The following is a 15,280-nucleotide window of genomic DNA, read 5'->3' as shown; positions in this document are numbered from 1 at the left end:
TATACAAAAGCAGGAAATTCTTTAGGCACTGAGGCATCAACTTTGTTCATAAGCTGGTGTTTCTTTACAAATCACATTCTTCATGAAAAAAAACATAGGTAGTGCATCCTCATCACACTAAGGATTTGCAGTTCAAATGTGACTTATCACCTAACCATATTTAAAAAAAACACTCTTAACAGACTTTTTTAATTTTAGGGCTCAGTTTGATCTTTTTTTCTCTTGTAATTTCATAAAAGGGTTTGTCTTTTGTCAGTTGTATTGATTGGCACTTTATATGTCCTAAAATCTCAATTAAAGAACTGATGGAAAATATATTTTGCAGATGATCTAAGAAAGCCTCTGGGATAAGTTGTACGGTCTCAGAAATATTTCTGTTGAAAAGCAACTTAAAATTCTTAAAAACAAAAAGCTTGTGAAAAGCCAAGACTATGGTGAATTTAATGAAAGAAACTGGTGTACTTGTTCACAGCCAACACTGTCAATTTAACTTCACTTCAGTGTCAGACTGGAGGTGCTGAGTTTTGTCACTATAGCTGGGGGCTGGGTTTTTCAATGCCATTTTCAGTACATTTTCAAGAAATGTTTGCTGCATTTTAACACTAGCATTTCTGATAGCCATTTCAAAAAACACCATAAGATTGCACAAAGAATCCAGAGTTGTGAGAATCTGTGTTAAGAAACGCACAGCTTCTAACTGAAGATTATTATGACAGATAGTCCAACTAACCAAACTGTCAGTCAGGAAAATTAATGAAGTTTTCATTCAATATTTCCTAGGCATCATGCAAGAGGATTTTTTAGGAAAGATAAGGGTTCAGATTGCCATAATGCAAAGCCTGATTGGGATGTTATAAAGGACACTGAAGAAACTAAATAAAATCATTAAAACATGAGTTCCAGCAATAAATGGGTTAATTTAATGCTACCCAGTTTGTCAAATTTCCCTCGGTTTGAATCATGTTGGATTTTTTTTTTTTAAATGAACTGGAATAACTACTTTGTAGGGAACCTCCTGTGTCAGTCTAGATGACACTTTAGCGGTACAAATTTAAAGAATCATGTTTACAAAAAGTAAACTAGAAAGCTGAAGACGTGTGTCTTTGCATTCACCCTGACATGCTGCTGGAAATTGCAAATAAAGATCTCCAAACTAAAGGTTAAAATGTCCAGCTCAAATCCTAAACAGCGAGTGTTGGTGTCTGAAAACCGTATCTGTTATAATTTCTCAGAAAATATATTTGGGATCATGTGACTGAAATGACAAAAAAGTATAGCGCTGTTGGAGTAGCATTAAAAACAACTAAATATTAAGGACCTAAAATTGAGAAACCCTCAAAATGCATTCACAGGATGAAGTTTCTTTGTAATGATTCACAAACAAAACTGGATTTTGAATGAAAAAACCCATGTTTAAAGAAGCTAAGAAATGCTGACATTAAGGAATCATCATATTTTCCCCCCTCCACTCCTTTCTAATAAATTAAGGGTAGCACAAAATAACATGAACTAACTTATAACTAACTGAAGAATTGTTAGTGGTAAGATTAAGAGTTCTGATAGCTATATTTTTAATAATTTGTATTTTTGTATAGTGAATGAGTAGATGAGGTAACACTTAGACCAAGTCCTTGCTGGCATAATTGTGGTTTTCCCAAATCTTTTACATAGAATTGCTAATCTGCTTAATATGGTATTGCTGACAGAACAAAAGTAACGTGTTGAAAAATGTCAGTAAAAGATACACAAACATAAATAAATAAAAAGTTTTTCTGGGAAGACCCAGGGCAAGGTGACACAAAAACAACATGTTATATGCAGTGTTCTTGTAGAGAACTCCACAGACCTGAAGAAAATGGAATTCCCCACTAGATACCGTAGGTATGTCAGGGGGCTGCAATGCAGCCCATCCATGAGCACTATTTCTGCCTCTGGGCTGGAATTGTGACCATAGCTCAATTTTGCCTCCTATGTGGGGGGTTTGAATCATTGGAAGCTTATAAATGTTGCCCCTAAAATCTACCTGTTGGCCTCCGTTTCTGCTTGTCTATCTGGGGCTGACACAGAGCTCTTCTTAATGGCATGCAGGAGGTGCAGATCCCTCTGCCCTCACATGGCCACTCTGCCCACAGAAGGGTTATGGGGAGCTGAAGTTGGCCTTGTGTGGACTCCTACACCTCGGAGAACTCCATCTTATTTCTGTCTTTAGCTTATTAGTGTATGAACTCTTATCCTGTTAAACCATGAAAAGAGATGTGGGGAATGATTTAGGAGCCTAAATTACACTTTCAGTAGCTATTTAGACACTTAGATACTTAAAGGTATTTAGGTGACCAACTTCTGTGGAACTTAGTTGCCTAAATATCTTTAAAAATCTGGCCATTAGAAGCTTATCTCTCATTGAAAGTCAATGGGATTTAGGTGTCTAACTGCATAGGTCACTTTTGAAAATGGGATTTTGGTACTTAAGTCATCTAGGTGCTTTTAAAAATCTTTACCCATTGGCAGTAAAAGCCAAGTTTATCAAAATGCCCCACTCTCCTTCCTCACCACTATAACTAATAACCTGAAAAAAGCAACAGAGTCCTGTGGCACCTTAAAGACTAACAGATGTATTGGAGCATAAGCTTTCGTGGGTGAGTGGGCATTCATCCACGAAAGCTTATGCTCCAATACATCTGTTAGTCTTTAAGATGCCACAGGACTCTTTGTTGCTTTTTACAGATCCAGACTAACATGGCTACCCCTCTGATACGAAAAACCTGAAGAAATTCCTATTTCCAATATCTACTAATATATTTAGAGTTATATGGATCAGACAGTTAAGGGGAACAGTAATTCCCTTAATGTAATTATTTTTCTAGAGAAATGTATGTCTGCTGAATATTTTTACATTACATTGAACATTTTTTTGTCCAAGCAAAAACCAAGAGCTGTACAGCAATACTACTGGTAGTTTTAAAAGGATTTAAGCATTATCTTAGTGGCCTTGGGCCTTATTCTTTTATTGATTTGACTAAATAATGAACTCTGGTGTTTAGACGATCGGGTTTAAAATGCTACAATACAAAAACCACAACCTAAGTAACCTTCCTCATTACAAGGATATACTGTTAGGATTGACATTTCTCATGAGCATTGTGAAAATAATGACATTTATTTTAAAGCAGTGAATATTTTGCTCCTGAGCTGTGCATGTTAGGAGGCAGGCGCACGGGGGGGTGAGGGGCGGGTGGGAGTGGAGGTCATGGCACTGGCAGTTTGATGAGAAATGAATTAATTTGATTATTTTCATGGTGTGGATCAATAACGCTCTGGCTGAGACCCATTGCCCAAAGGCAGTTAGATAATCAATGGAATCAAACACAGCATGCCTTTACCCAGCCCTCTTCTCTGATCTTTTCTGGGAGGAGGCTTGACGCTTGTGTAATTCTAATTTATGTCAATTGCATATCAAAGAAATTCCAAGGAGATTTAGTCATAGGGTATTTTAGTGGTAACCATTTAAAATCTATTTATATATGTTCCTTATGCAACTTTGTGTTTAAGTGCTTCTCTCTTGAATGCATGGAAATTCCTAGAAAAGCGTAACACACAGAAGCTACCTAGTACTGATTTTGATTTGCGGGCGGAAGGCTAGACAGAAGGGGCAAATCTTCTCACCTCCCCCAGACTGCAAGCTCATACAATGTAAAGACACTGATTCCAATCAGACAGACATGCAAATAAATCTTTCTTCACGCTCCAGGAATTTGCTTTAATGATGCCCTGGATACCCGGATGTTGGCATTTTCAACCTAAATGAGCAGTCATTGGAAAAAATTAGTTCTGCACAAAGCTGGAAAAAAAGAGTGAAAGCAATGATTTTGTTCTGAAATGTCTCTATTCAATTGCTGTGGGAAAGAGGTTGTCATCTTATACCTGCAAATTTCACATTGCCTTTCAACACATGAAATTCAGAGATAGTGCTTCTAATATTCCTTACTTAGTTCACTCCTTCTGAGGCTGCTACTTTTCTTCCTACCAAGGCTCCACAAGAAAGTAAAATGGTCCCCCAGTGGTACTCCTAGCACCACAATGTTTGCTGTACAGAATTAATTCATTTCTCAGAAAGCTTTGATTACCCAATACATTTTTTTTATTAATCCCAAACACTGTTTTTCCATCTGTCCTGCAGCTTTCTCAGAGATTTTTATTCTTGCAGTTCAGTTGCCTTCACAAATGTTGCACAATCTTCTTGAAAGAAACTAGGAAAACATAAGCCACCAATTACAGGAATACAGACTATGCAGTCCATGTGGTTTAGCTGATGTTTGATGTAGTAAAACTTGTTTTCAGCATCAAGGCAATTGATTGTCTATAGCAGCTGAAGACCGGATAAACATATTGCTCTTATTAGATCCCTGTTGATTGTACAAGCGGTTTTAACTAATCCACAAAATAAATATATGTAAAATTGATCAGGTGGTTCAGGGTCAGCTCTAATTCCCAAGGTCAAGTAACCCTTTGAACAACTTCTAAGTACATAATCTTAGCCCAATTCATCAAAGGCAACTCACACACTGTTTTTTTTCTATTGGCTCTAACAAAACACTAAAGTTTAGGAGATTAAGTAGAGTCAGCTTCAAAAACCAGAGCAATTCTTCTAACATGCTTATCCTCCCCTCAATCTGTAAAACTACAAAAGCTGAGGCTTCGTGATGCTATTTAAAACTTTACAGTTGAGCTGGAATTTTTTATTCATTGCTGGTTGAAATACTTTTCCCCACTGCTCTCCACATCACAATGAATTCATAGCATAGTTGTCGTGCACAGATTGTTTTATGATAAAAATGTGGTTCTAAAACTTGTACCCAATTAGGGCTGTGCTTGTTTCACAATAGGGTTCACAAGCTGAACTTTGGTTCACAGGGGACTGAAAGAGAAACAATCCCTACATGTTCACTGGGAGATTTGAGATCAGAGGTCTCAAACCTCTAAGGATACATAGTTATCTCATCCTTGGTCCCAGGGACTCTGGGACCTTCTCCTCTTAACTGAGACTTTTTTGAGAATGGAATGAAAAGGACTATGTGAGGGGAAAGAAGGGAGGATGGCTGTTGGAGGGAGGTTCACTATTTAAAAGATGTGCAAACAACCTCTGTCCCACGTTCACCAAATTTTTGTGAGTGTGAAATGAGCAGAGGTGGGTGAATTCTTATCAACAATTTTTTGTGTGTGCAGAAAAATGCATTTTTCAGGTCCTAAAAATATTCACCAAATTCAGGTTGAATTTGACAAATAGTTTTGGTTGGGAATTTTTTTTTTTTTTTGAAGAGTTGAAACATTTAGTTTCTTTTTGAAATTGATTTGAAACAGCGATTCAATTTCAAATTTGGCCAACTAAAAACAACAACAACAGAAACAAGACATAAAAAGCACCTGAAATGGCTGAATCAAAACAAAAACTTCAGAAAAATTAGTTTGAGTCAACTCAAAGTGTTTAGGCTGATTTGAAACACAACTTTTGGGGTTTTTTTTGATTCGATGAAAAAATTAGGGAAATGTGGTTTTCAGTTCAACTCGAACCAGATACTTTCCCGCCCTGATCATAGAATATCAGGGTTGGAAGGGACCTCAGGAGGTCATCTAGTCCAACTCCCTGCTCAAAGCAGGACCAATCCCTAACTAATTCATCCCATCCAGGGTTTTGTCAAACCTGACCTTAAAAACCTCTAAGGAAGGAGATTCCACCACCTCCCTAGGTAACCCATCCCAGTGCTTCACCAACCTTCTAGTGAAAAAGTTCTTCCTAATATCCAACCTAAGCCTCCCCCACTGCAACTTGAGACCATTACTCCTTGTTCTGTCATATGGTACCCCCGAGAACAGTCTAGATCCATCCTCTTTGGAACCCTCTTTCAGGTAGTTGAAAGCAGCTATCAAATCCCCCCTCATTCTTCTCTTCCTCAGACTAAATAATCCCAGTTCCTTCAGCCTCTCGTTATAAGTCATGTGCTCCAGCCCCTAATCATTTTTGTTGCCCTCCGCTGGACTCTTTCCAATTTTTCCACATCCTTCTTGTAGTGTGGGGCCCAAAACTGGACACAGTATTCCAGATGAGGCCTCATCAATGCCAAATTGAGGGGAATGATCTCATTCCTCAATATGCTGGCAATGCTCCTACTTATACAGCCCAAGATGCCGTTAGCCTTCTTGGCAACAAGGGCACACTGTTGGCTTCTCATCCACTGTAACCCCTAAGTCCTTTTCTGCAGAACTGCTGCCTAGCCACTTGGTTCCTAGTCTGTAGCACAGTGGTTCTCAAACTGGGGCCGCCGCTTGTGTAGGGAAAGTCCCTGGCGGGCCGGGCCATTTTGTTTACCTGCCGGGTCTGCAGGTTCAGCTGATTGCGGCTTCCATTGGCCACAGTTCGCCGCTCCAGGCCAATGGGGGCTGCAGGAAGCGGCGCGGGACAAGGGATTTGCTGGCCACAGCTTCCCGCAGCCCCCATTGGCTTGGAGCTGGGAGCTGCGATTGACCGAACCTGCAGACCCGGCAGGTAAACAAACCGGCCTGCCTGCCAGGGGCTTTACCTACACAAGCGGCGGCCCCAGTTTGAGAACCACTGCTGTAGCAGGGCATGCGATTCTTCCGTCCTAAGTGCAGGACTCTGCACTTGTCCTCAGTGAACCTCATCAGATTTCTTTTGGTCCAATCCTCTAATTTGTCTAGGTCCCTCTGTATCCTATCCCTACCCTCCACTGCATCTACCACTCCTCCCAGTTTAGTGTTATCTGCAAACTTGCTGAGGGTGCAAATCCACTCCATCCTCCAGATCATTAATGAAGATATTGAACAAAACCAGCCCCAGGACCGACCCTTGGGGCACTCCGCTTGAAACCGGCTGCCAACTAGACATGGAGCCATTGATCATTACCCGTTGAGCCTGACGATCTAGCCAGCTTTCTATCCACCTCATAGTCCATTCATACAATCCACACTTCTTTAACTTGCTGGCAAGAATACTGTGGGAGACCGTATCAAAAGCTTTGCTAAAGTTGAGGAATAACACGTCCACTGCTTCCCCCTCATCCACAGAGCCAGTTATCTGATCATAAAAGGCAATTAGGTTAGTCAGGCATGACTTGCCCTTGGTGAATCCATGCTGACTGTTCCTGATCTCTTTCCTCTCCTCTAAGTGCTTCAGAATTGATTCCTTGAGGACCTGTTCCATGATTTTTCCAGGGACTGAGGTGAGGCTGACTGGCCTATAGTACCCCGGATCCTCCTCCTTCCCTTGTTAAAATGAGCACTACATTAGCCTTTTCTCAGTCATCTGGGACCTCCCCCGATCACCATGAGTTTTCAAAGATAATGGTCAATGGCTCTGCAATCACATCTGCCAACTCCTTTAGCACCCCTTGGATGCAGTGCATCCAGCCCCATGGACTTGTGCTTGTCCAGCTTTTCTAAATAGTCCTGAACCATTTCTTTCTCCACACAGGGCTGGTCACCTCCTCCCCATACTGTGCTGCCCAGTGCACTAGCCTGGGAGCTGACCTTGTTCATGAAGACAGAGGCAAAAAAAGCATTGAGTACATTAGCTTTTTCCACATCCTCTGTCACTAGGTTGCCTCCCTCATTCAGTAAGGGGACCACACTTCCTTGACCTTCTTCTTGTTGCTAACATACCTGAAGAAACCCTTCTTGTTACTCTTAACATCCCTTGCTAGCTGCAACTCCAAGTGTGATTTGGCCTTCCTGATTTCACTCTTGCATAGCTGAGCAATATTTTTATACTCCTCCCTGGTCATTTGTCCAATCTTCCACTTTTAGTAGACTTCTTTTTTGTGTTTAACATCAGCAAGGATTTCACTGTTAAGCCAGCCTTGAAACAAACAAACAAAACCTCAACAACCCCCATTATTCACTCATCTCTAGAATTGAAAACTCTGAATGCAGAGGACCAGTTTCAGGAAAATATAATTATTCAAGAAAACACTTAACCATGTGCTTTGCTTAGAGACAAGCTTAAATGTGTTTCTGACCAGAACGTGATTAAAGTGAGACCAGGTCTGATTTTGAGTACTTCTATAGAACTGAGCAGCTCACACAGCTCTGCATCCAATCAATGTATGTTTTAATTATGCTTTCCATCTCTTCTTTTTATAGAATGGAGAGTGAAAAGGAGGAAGGAAGAGGAAGAGACTTTTTTTTTTTTTTGGATAAATAGGTTTCATTGTTCTTATTTCTGACTGAACCCAAGAGGTTGTAAATGAAGCTAAAACAGAAAAAGTCTCAGATTAAGAAAGTTTGCATTTTGATACAGTTTAAACATTCAGTATAACTTTATTCAAAAATTAATACTTGAAAATGCATTTAGATAAATACATTATTTATATAAAGCAATATACTTTTCAATTGAGACTAAAGATAATTCAGATATGAATGCTCTTGCTTTTTTGTTTACCCTCTCTCCCTCTGATCAGTGTGCCTATTTTCCAGTCTGTCCCACTAAACTCTGACATTTTGAGTCAGGATTTCCTGATGTGAAAATTCATTAGCTCTAGCATAGGATAATCCCAAATCCCTACTTTCCCCAAAGCCTCCCACTGCACATGCCATAAAGTTAACCTGCTTAAACCCAAATTTAGGTGGAATATTCATATCTTAGATTTATCAAATTTCAAATAATTGTAAAATTATAGTTAAACATTCTATTTACAAAATTCATCTTTACAATTATTTTTAATGGAAAAAAGCAGTAAGTGCTGACAATTTTAAAATACTCCATGTAACTAAGTTTTTTACTCCAAAGGGTCATGAATTCAAATTCTCATAACCTTATCTCTACATCCACATTCTTGATTCATATGTTTATACAAAGGTGATCAAGAGCATGGAGCTACAGAAAATAATTTCCTTTGAAAGTAACACTACAGCATTTTTACTATTCTTCTACTTCTCTTTTTTAAGACAGACTGTTATATTAATAATATTTTTTAATTAATTTAATTTAATGAATGGAGATATCCCATCTCCTAGAACTGGAAGGGACCTTGAAAGGTCATTGAGTCCAGTCCCCTGCCTTCACTAGCAGGACCAAGTACTGATTTTTCCCCAGATCCCCAAGTGGTCCCCTCAAGGATTGAAGTCACAACCCTGGGTTTAGCAGGCCAATGCTCAAACCACTGAGCTACCCCTCCCCCCCCATATATGACACATCAATCATATATCAAATCAGAAAAGGCTAGCAGGTACACAAAACTTGTGTGAGTGCCTCAGGGCCAGTAGCCTAAGGATGCATGTCAGAAATCTAGGTCAGCAAAAACCTATCATGCTCTTTTTCTCTGTGGCTAATTCCTGTCTTAAACCTGCAAATACAACATGCTACAAGAGTTATCACCATAACAATGAAAGACAAAAAAGGTTACCTATCTTTCCATAGCTGTTGTTGAGTTGTGTGTAATATCCATTCCATTGTAGGTGCGTGATGGCCTTGTGCACAGATGTCAGAGAACTTTTCCTCTCAGCTGTACCCATCGGGGCGGCTTGAGTGCCCTCTACCACCACACATCACTGCATGCTGGTATAAGAGAAAGGAGCCGACCACATCCTCCCTCAGTTCCTTCTTACCAGATAACACATAGCTCTCTGATGTTTATGTGTCAGATCCTGCAAGAATCAGGTTTGTAGAATTCCGATGTGTGCCCCCACCTAGGGATGAGGCATCTGTGACCAAAATGAGATTTGGCTGAGGAGAAACAAAGGGAACACTCACACAAACATTCCAAGGGCCTGTCCACCAGTCCAGAGAGGACAAAATTACCTCTGGAACATGAATCACTCTGTCTAGACGATGACGATATAAACTGATGCTAGACATACCCGAAGCCTACTGAGGCATAGTCTAACATGTCACACCACGTAGGGATGTGCGTCCATGTTACCCAGAAGTCTGAGGCAAGTGTGCACTGTAGTAATGGAATGTGCTTTCAGTATCAGGTCTTGGAGTGTTTGAAACCTTGCTTGGGGCAGAAATGCTCTGGTTTGCATAGTCTCCAGGAGTGCTCCAATAAACTCTTTGAACAGGTTTTACAATTGATTTGTCTTGACTAACAGACCCAGGGCACTGAAGGTAGATTCAATGATGGCTCTGCTGGACAGCACTTGACAGTGTCACCGGCTCCTCACCAACCAGTCATCCAGATAAGGGAACACGTGGATTCCCTATCTTTGCAGATACACTGCTACTGGCACCATACACTTTGTGAAAATGTGAGAGGATGCTGATAGGTTGAATGAAAGCACTGTGACCTGGTAATGTTTTCCATTTGCTATGAACCTGAGGAATTGTGGTGCTCTGGACAGATCTCTATATGGAAGTAAGTGTCCTTGAAAGTTGAGAGCATCACCCCAGTCGCCCTGTTCCAGGGAAGGAATTATGAAAGTCAGGATAACCAGGCAGAACTTAATTTATTCAGGTACTTGTTTAACTCTCTTAGATTTAAAATAGGTCCAAGACTGCCTTTTGCTTTGGGAATGAGGAAATTGTTGGAATAAAAATTCTTTGCTCTGAAGAATAAAGTAACTTCTTCTATTGCTCCCACTAGATGGAGAGATTGAATCTCCTGCTGAAGAATGGTTTTGTGAGAGTGGTACCTGAAGAGAGATGGGAAGGCGAGTTAGAAGGGGGAATAGAAAAAAATTGAAGGGAATACTCCAAATCCACAGTGCTTAAGACTCAGCAATCTGATGCGATGCGAGTCCAAGCACAGAAGAAGTGGGATAGATGACTGACGAAGGTATGGGTAGGACACATTCAATTTAGTGGTGTGCTGCCCTCGATAAGCCTGTCAAAATGCATGTTTAGACTGGGCTGTTGGTCGAGAGGACCCTGCAGTCACAGATGATACCCCTTTTTCCTTGGCAGGTCTTGGGACAGAGGTATAAAGCTCTGATATCTGTGAGCCTGTTGGAGCTGGAATTGCTTCCTCTTCATTGCTGGTATGTAAATTCCAAAGGACTTTAGTGTTAACCTGAAATCTTTTAGGCTATGCAGCCTGCCGTCCATCTTTTCCAAAAGGAGGGATGGCCCCTCAAATGGCAAAGCCTGGATGGTCTGCTGTACTTTAGGAAGGAGTTTGCAGACACAAACACCTCCTCACAGAGATAACAGATGCCATGGAACAAGCTGCTGAGTCCATCGCATTCAAACTATCCTGAAGAGCTGTCCTTGCCACCCGCTTACCCTCCTCTATCATGAGAATGAACTGCCTGGAGTCCTCTGGTAGCCAGTCTTTAAACTTCATAAAGTTTTCCCACAAGGTAAAGTTGTAGTGACTTAAGGGAGCTTGCTGTTTAGCAATTCTTAATTGTAGACCTCCTGTTGAATAAAGTTTACAACCAAACAGGTTCAGCCTCATTGATTCCTTACTCACTGGCACCAATACTTGGCACCAACGCCTGCCTCTCCCACTCATTAGTTGCTGCCATCACCAAAGGGTCTGTGGTTGGGTGAGAGTAGAGGTGTTTGAAGCCCTTAGAAGGGACACAGTATCTCCTCTCTGCCCATTTTGCCATAGGCAGGTGGGAATACTGGGTCTGTCAAAGCATTTTAACTGGTTCCAAAATTGCTTCATTAATCAGAAGCACCACTCTGGAGGGTCCTGCAAAAGCTAAAATATCCATTATCTACAAGATTTTTCACAGACTTCTGTCACTTGAATGTCTAAAACCAAGGCTAACCCTTTAAGCAGTTCTTGGTGAGCTTTGTTATCCTCTGGTGGTGAAGAATTGCTCACGATCTCTACAGCCTCATCTTCTGATGAGGAAGAAGCCGCTGAGGCAATGGCTGATCTGCCTCTTGTGGTGGAGGAGCTGTCTGAGCAACTTCCAGTTGCTCGGTGCCAGTACTGGTACCATGCATCGGAGAACATTGTCTGTAATGCCAATGATCTCGGTGAAACCTCAATGAAGTCAACTCAGACAGGTGAGGAGAGGTCCTAACAGGGAGAGGGAAACCCCATGATGTCCATAATGGCCATTAACATGTTGATGGTAGGCCCCATGGTTGCACAAGCAGTTGACCCTTGTGATGTGCCCAATGTTGGGACTGCTGGAATATCCATGGACCACAGGGCTCTCATGGAGGGTAAACTTTCCAGCTAGTACAGGACAAAACAGGCCCCACTTCTGTATCTGACAAAGATGACTGAGTCCTGCGATAATGGGGGAGCAGAACCCATGTTGACAGGAGACAGGTAAGCCAAACCTATAGATAGCGGTACCAGGGGCATTAATGGTGACTTGCCCCTGGAGTGTACCAGCCTCCCAGGTACCAGAAGTGGGATCAGTACCATATGCTCTTGCAGAGCTGGCATAGGTCCTACAGTTATTGGTACCAGCTGGAACACTTTTTGCATTGCCAGGGACATAGGTACTGAGAGGTTAAGTAATTTTCTGGTAGCAGCGTATGCTCCCGGCATCATCTGTACTGGGATGGGATCTTGGGTCTGATGAATAGAAATTTCAGGGGGTGGCCTTGGTGGACCTGGCATAGGTCCCAGAGTCGACGGACTCTTTGCAGCAAAGGAGTGCTCCGCTTCCTCTCAGAGTCGCTCCCAGAGATCTTGCTTTTAGCTGGCCTTGGTACCAAAGGTCTTCCTGGACAAGATACCATGTCCTTGGCAGATCTGTATCTCTTCTTTGGTACCAGACGCACAGAGCATGATGCTGAAGACATCTCAGTAGGGGCACTCTGCAGTCATGGTGCTGCACTTGGAGTATACTCTGGACCGAATGGCTCTGATGGAGATGTGCCGCCTCCATAAGGAGACACTTAAGTTTCGCTGCTCTGTCTTTTTTTGAGTAAGGCTTAAATCTTCTGCAAACGACACAAATTTCAGGCAGATGGGGTATGGGTCACTGATCGGCACCAGTCTGGCACATGACTGGCAGGACTTGAACCCCAGAGAGCAAGGCATGGCTCCAGTTCCAGGCTCAAAAATTAAATTTGGTCCAAAAGTTACTGTAAGTGACTCACCCCTGCGGCGCCTCCTGCTGGTCATCCTCGGGAATTAGCTCATCCACCTCTGGAGCGCCCCCTGCAGGCTGGTGATCCTCCTTACCGCTGGCCCCGTGTCCCTCCCAGGACCTCGGTGCCCTGTTATCTGGGATGCTGCCGCCTGGCAGTAACCCCACAGTTCTGGGTCTCCCCCTCCCAGGGGAACCCCCACCCACTATCCCCACTTCGTCTCAGTGTTAGGCTACTGCCAGTCCCCATCTAGCCCCCTGCTCATGGGGCGGACTGCAATGTAAACCACTGATCACAGGCAAAGGGGTTTGGACCTGCTGCCTCTGCCTACCCATAGGCTGCCCCTGCAGCCCTGCACCTATTTGGCCTGTCGTCAGGCCTGCAGCCTGGGGCTTTCCAGGCCGGAGCTCCCAGCTCCTCTGGCCCTTCCCCAGCCCTGCTCCAATCTAGGTTCCTTGCTTGGCACCTTGCAGCCAGGCCCTTCTCCCTCTACAGGCAGAGGGAGACTGACTGGGCCCTGGCTCACAGCCTCTTATAGGGGCCAGCTGGGCCTGACTGGGGCATGGCCACAGCTGAGCCTACTTTCCCCAATCAGCCCAGGCTTCTTGTCCCAGCCACAGCCCTCTCCTGGGCTGTTTTAAGCCCCGAAGGGCAGGAGCGGGTAATCACCACGCTACAGTGTCCTAACAACTAAAACCTAACAGTAACTGTACATTATATCTAACTACGTACTAAACAAGAAACAGACAATATACAACGAGTGAGAGAAATAAACTTGTGCTAGCCAGACTGCAAGTGCTCCATCAACCATCACTAGTGGTAAGAAGGAACTAAGGGGGACTGGAGGTGGCTTGCCCTCTTACGCTGGCACACAGTGGTGCCTAGTGGCAGAGTGTGCTTAAGCCAGCCCAATGGGTACTGCTGAGGGAAAATGTTCTCCAACAACTGTGCATAAGGTGCACACACCTACATGGGAATGGACATGTGCAATCATTCGAAGAAGAAAGATATTTTTATAGGAAAAAATAGAAAAGTCTGTCTCATACATTCCATACATATACTCAGAAGCCTATACCCATTTTACACAGAAGCTGCTTACCTTATCGCATCTCATCAGCCCTAAATATCTGAGAGACTTGCTGCTTTGTGCAATTTGGGTGGCTCCCTGGTCTGTAATTTCTTTACACCATCCAACATCCACTGTCTCTATTGTCATGCTGTATCGTCCAATGGCTATCAGGGCTGTAAAAATACGAAAGACAAAGTACAGAAGTTAATAGCAGACATGGAGGAACTAGTTTAAATACACACATGCACACACTCGAAATAATGCAATTGGAACAAAACTCGTCCTAGAGAATTTTTCATAATTTTTCCTGGGAGCTAAGTTTAAAATATCCCTTAGAAATATGCTGTACAGCACATAGCTTTCTCTGCTCATCTGCATAATGTTTTCCTTCTGATAAACATTTTCTAAATTAATACTTCACTTCTACATAACAACCTGTATATTTCCAAATTAAGAATTAAAAATATGAATTTAATATTTAAAAGTATATTCTAGTGAAAGAAAGAAAATGTCTTATTGTGAATTACGTACAATTAATTAGAACTCTTTCTCTGAATTATTTACAGAAAACAAATAATGTAATGTTAAAAATGATCAGTGTAACTCAATTCAGTTTCAGTTATTGGAGCATTTCCCCTCTAAACCACAAACAAACAAATAAATTTACAGTTATTTGTATTATCTATTGTCAAAGTGCTACAAGATAAATTATCCCACTAGATAAGACATTAGATGTTTCTAGAGATCTGTTAGCAGAACTGTATACTGTATGGACTCCTTCAATTGATTTTCTGAAGGATCAATCCATCTGTGAAATAACTATAGAATACGAGACAATTCCACCTGACTCTCCTGCAAGAACAACTGAGATTATATTCCTTTTATGAGCAAACACTCTGCTACAGGGTTGCCAACCTGATAAACAATTACTACAGGAATATTCAGAGAATAATAGGGTATTTTCTGACATGAAAACAAATAATATTTTTTAAAAACCACAGGTAGCGGATGTTGTTCAATGTGCATAAAGTTTTCTATAACAATATACTCTATAGTACACTACTGTTGCTTTTCATAGCTTGTACTGATGCTGTAACAACAGAAGTTTGCTGCACCTTAAAATTGTCTTGTCAGTGTCAATTTTTAATAAAAATAAAAAAAAATGTGAAAATTTTTTGTTACTCATGCCATGT

The 15,280-nt window shown here is 41.8% G+C and overlaps 1 protein-coding gene across 3 annotated transcripts in view; it reads right to left on the bottom strand.

Moving 5' to 3' along the window:
- Positions 1 to 15,280, bottom strand: part of FBXL17 (F-box and leucine rich repeat protein 17) — a 480,497-nt gene that overhangs the window by 13,746 nt on the left and 451,471 nt on the right. For all 3 annotated transcript variants that reach the window (XM_054031676.1, XM_054031674.1, XM_054031675.1), the window contains one exon: positions 14,118 to 14,260. In XM_054031676.1, coding sequence (XP_053887651.1) covers positions 14,118 to 14,260 — 143 coding nt within the window. The remainder of the gene's footprint in view (positions 1 to 14,117; positions 14,261 to 15,280) is intronic.

Source organism: Malaclemys terrapin, chromosome 6 (genome assembly GCF_027887155.1).
Source record: "Malaclemys terrapin pileata isolate rMalTer1 chromosome 6, rMalTer1.hap1, whole genome shotgun sequence".
Lineage (NCBI taxonomy): Eukaryota > Metazoa > Chordata > Testudines > Emydidae > Malaclemys > Malaclemys terrapin.
Note: the sequence above shows the minus strand (reverse complement) of the source record. Positions and strands in the feature narration are given on the sequence as shown.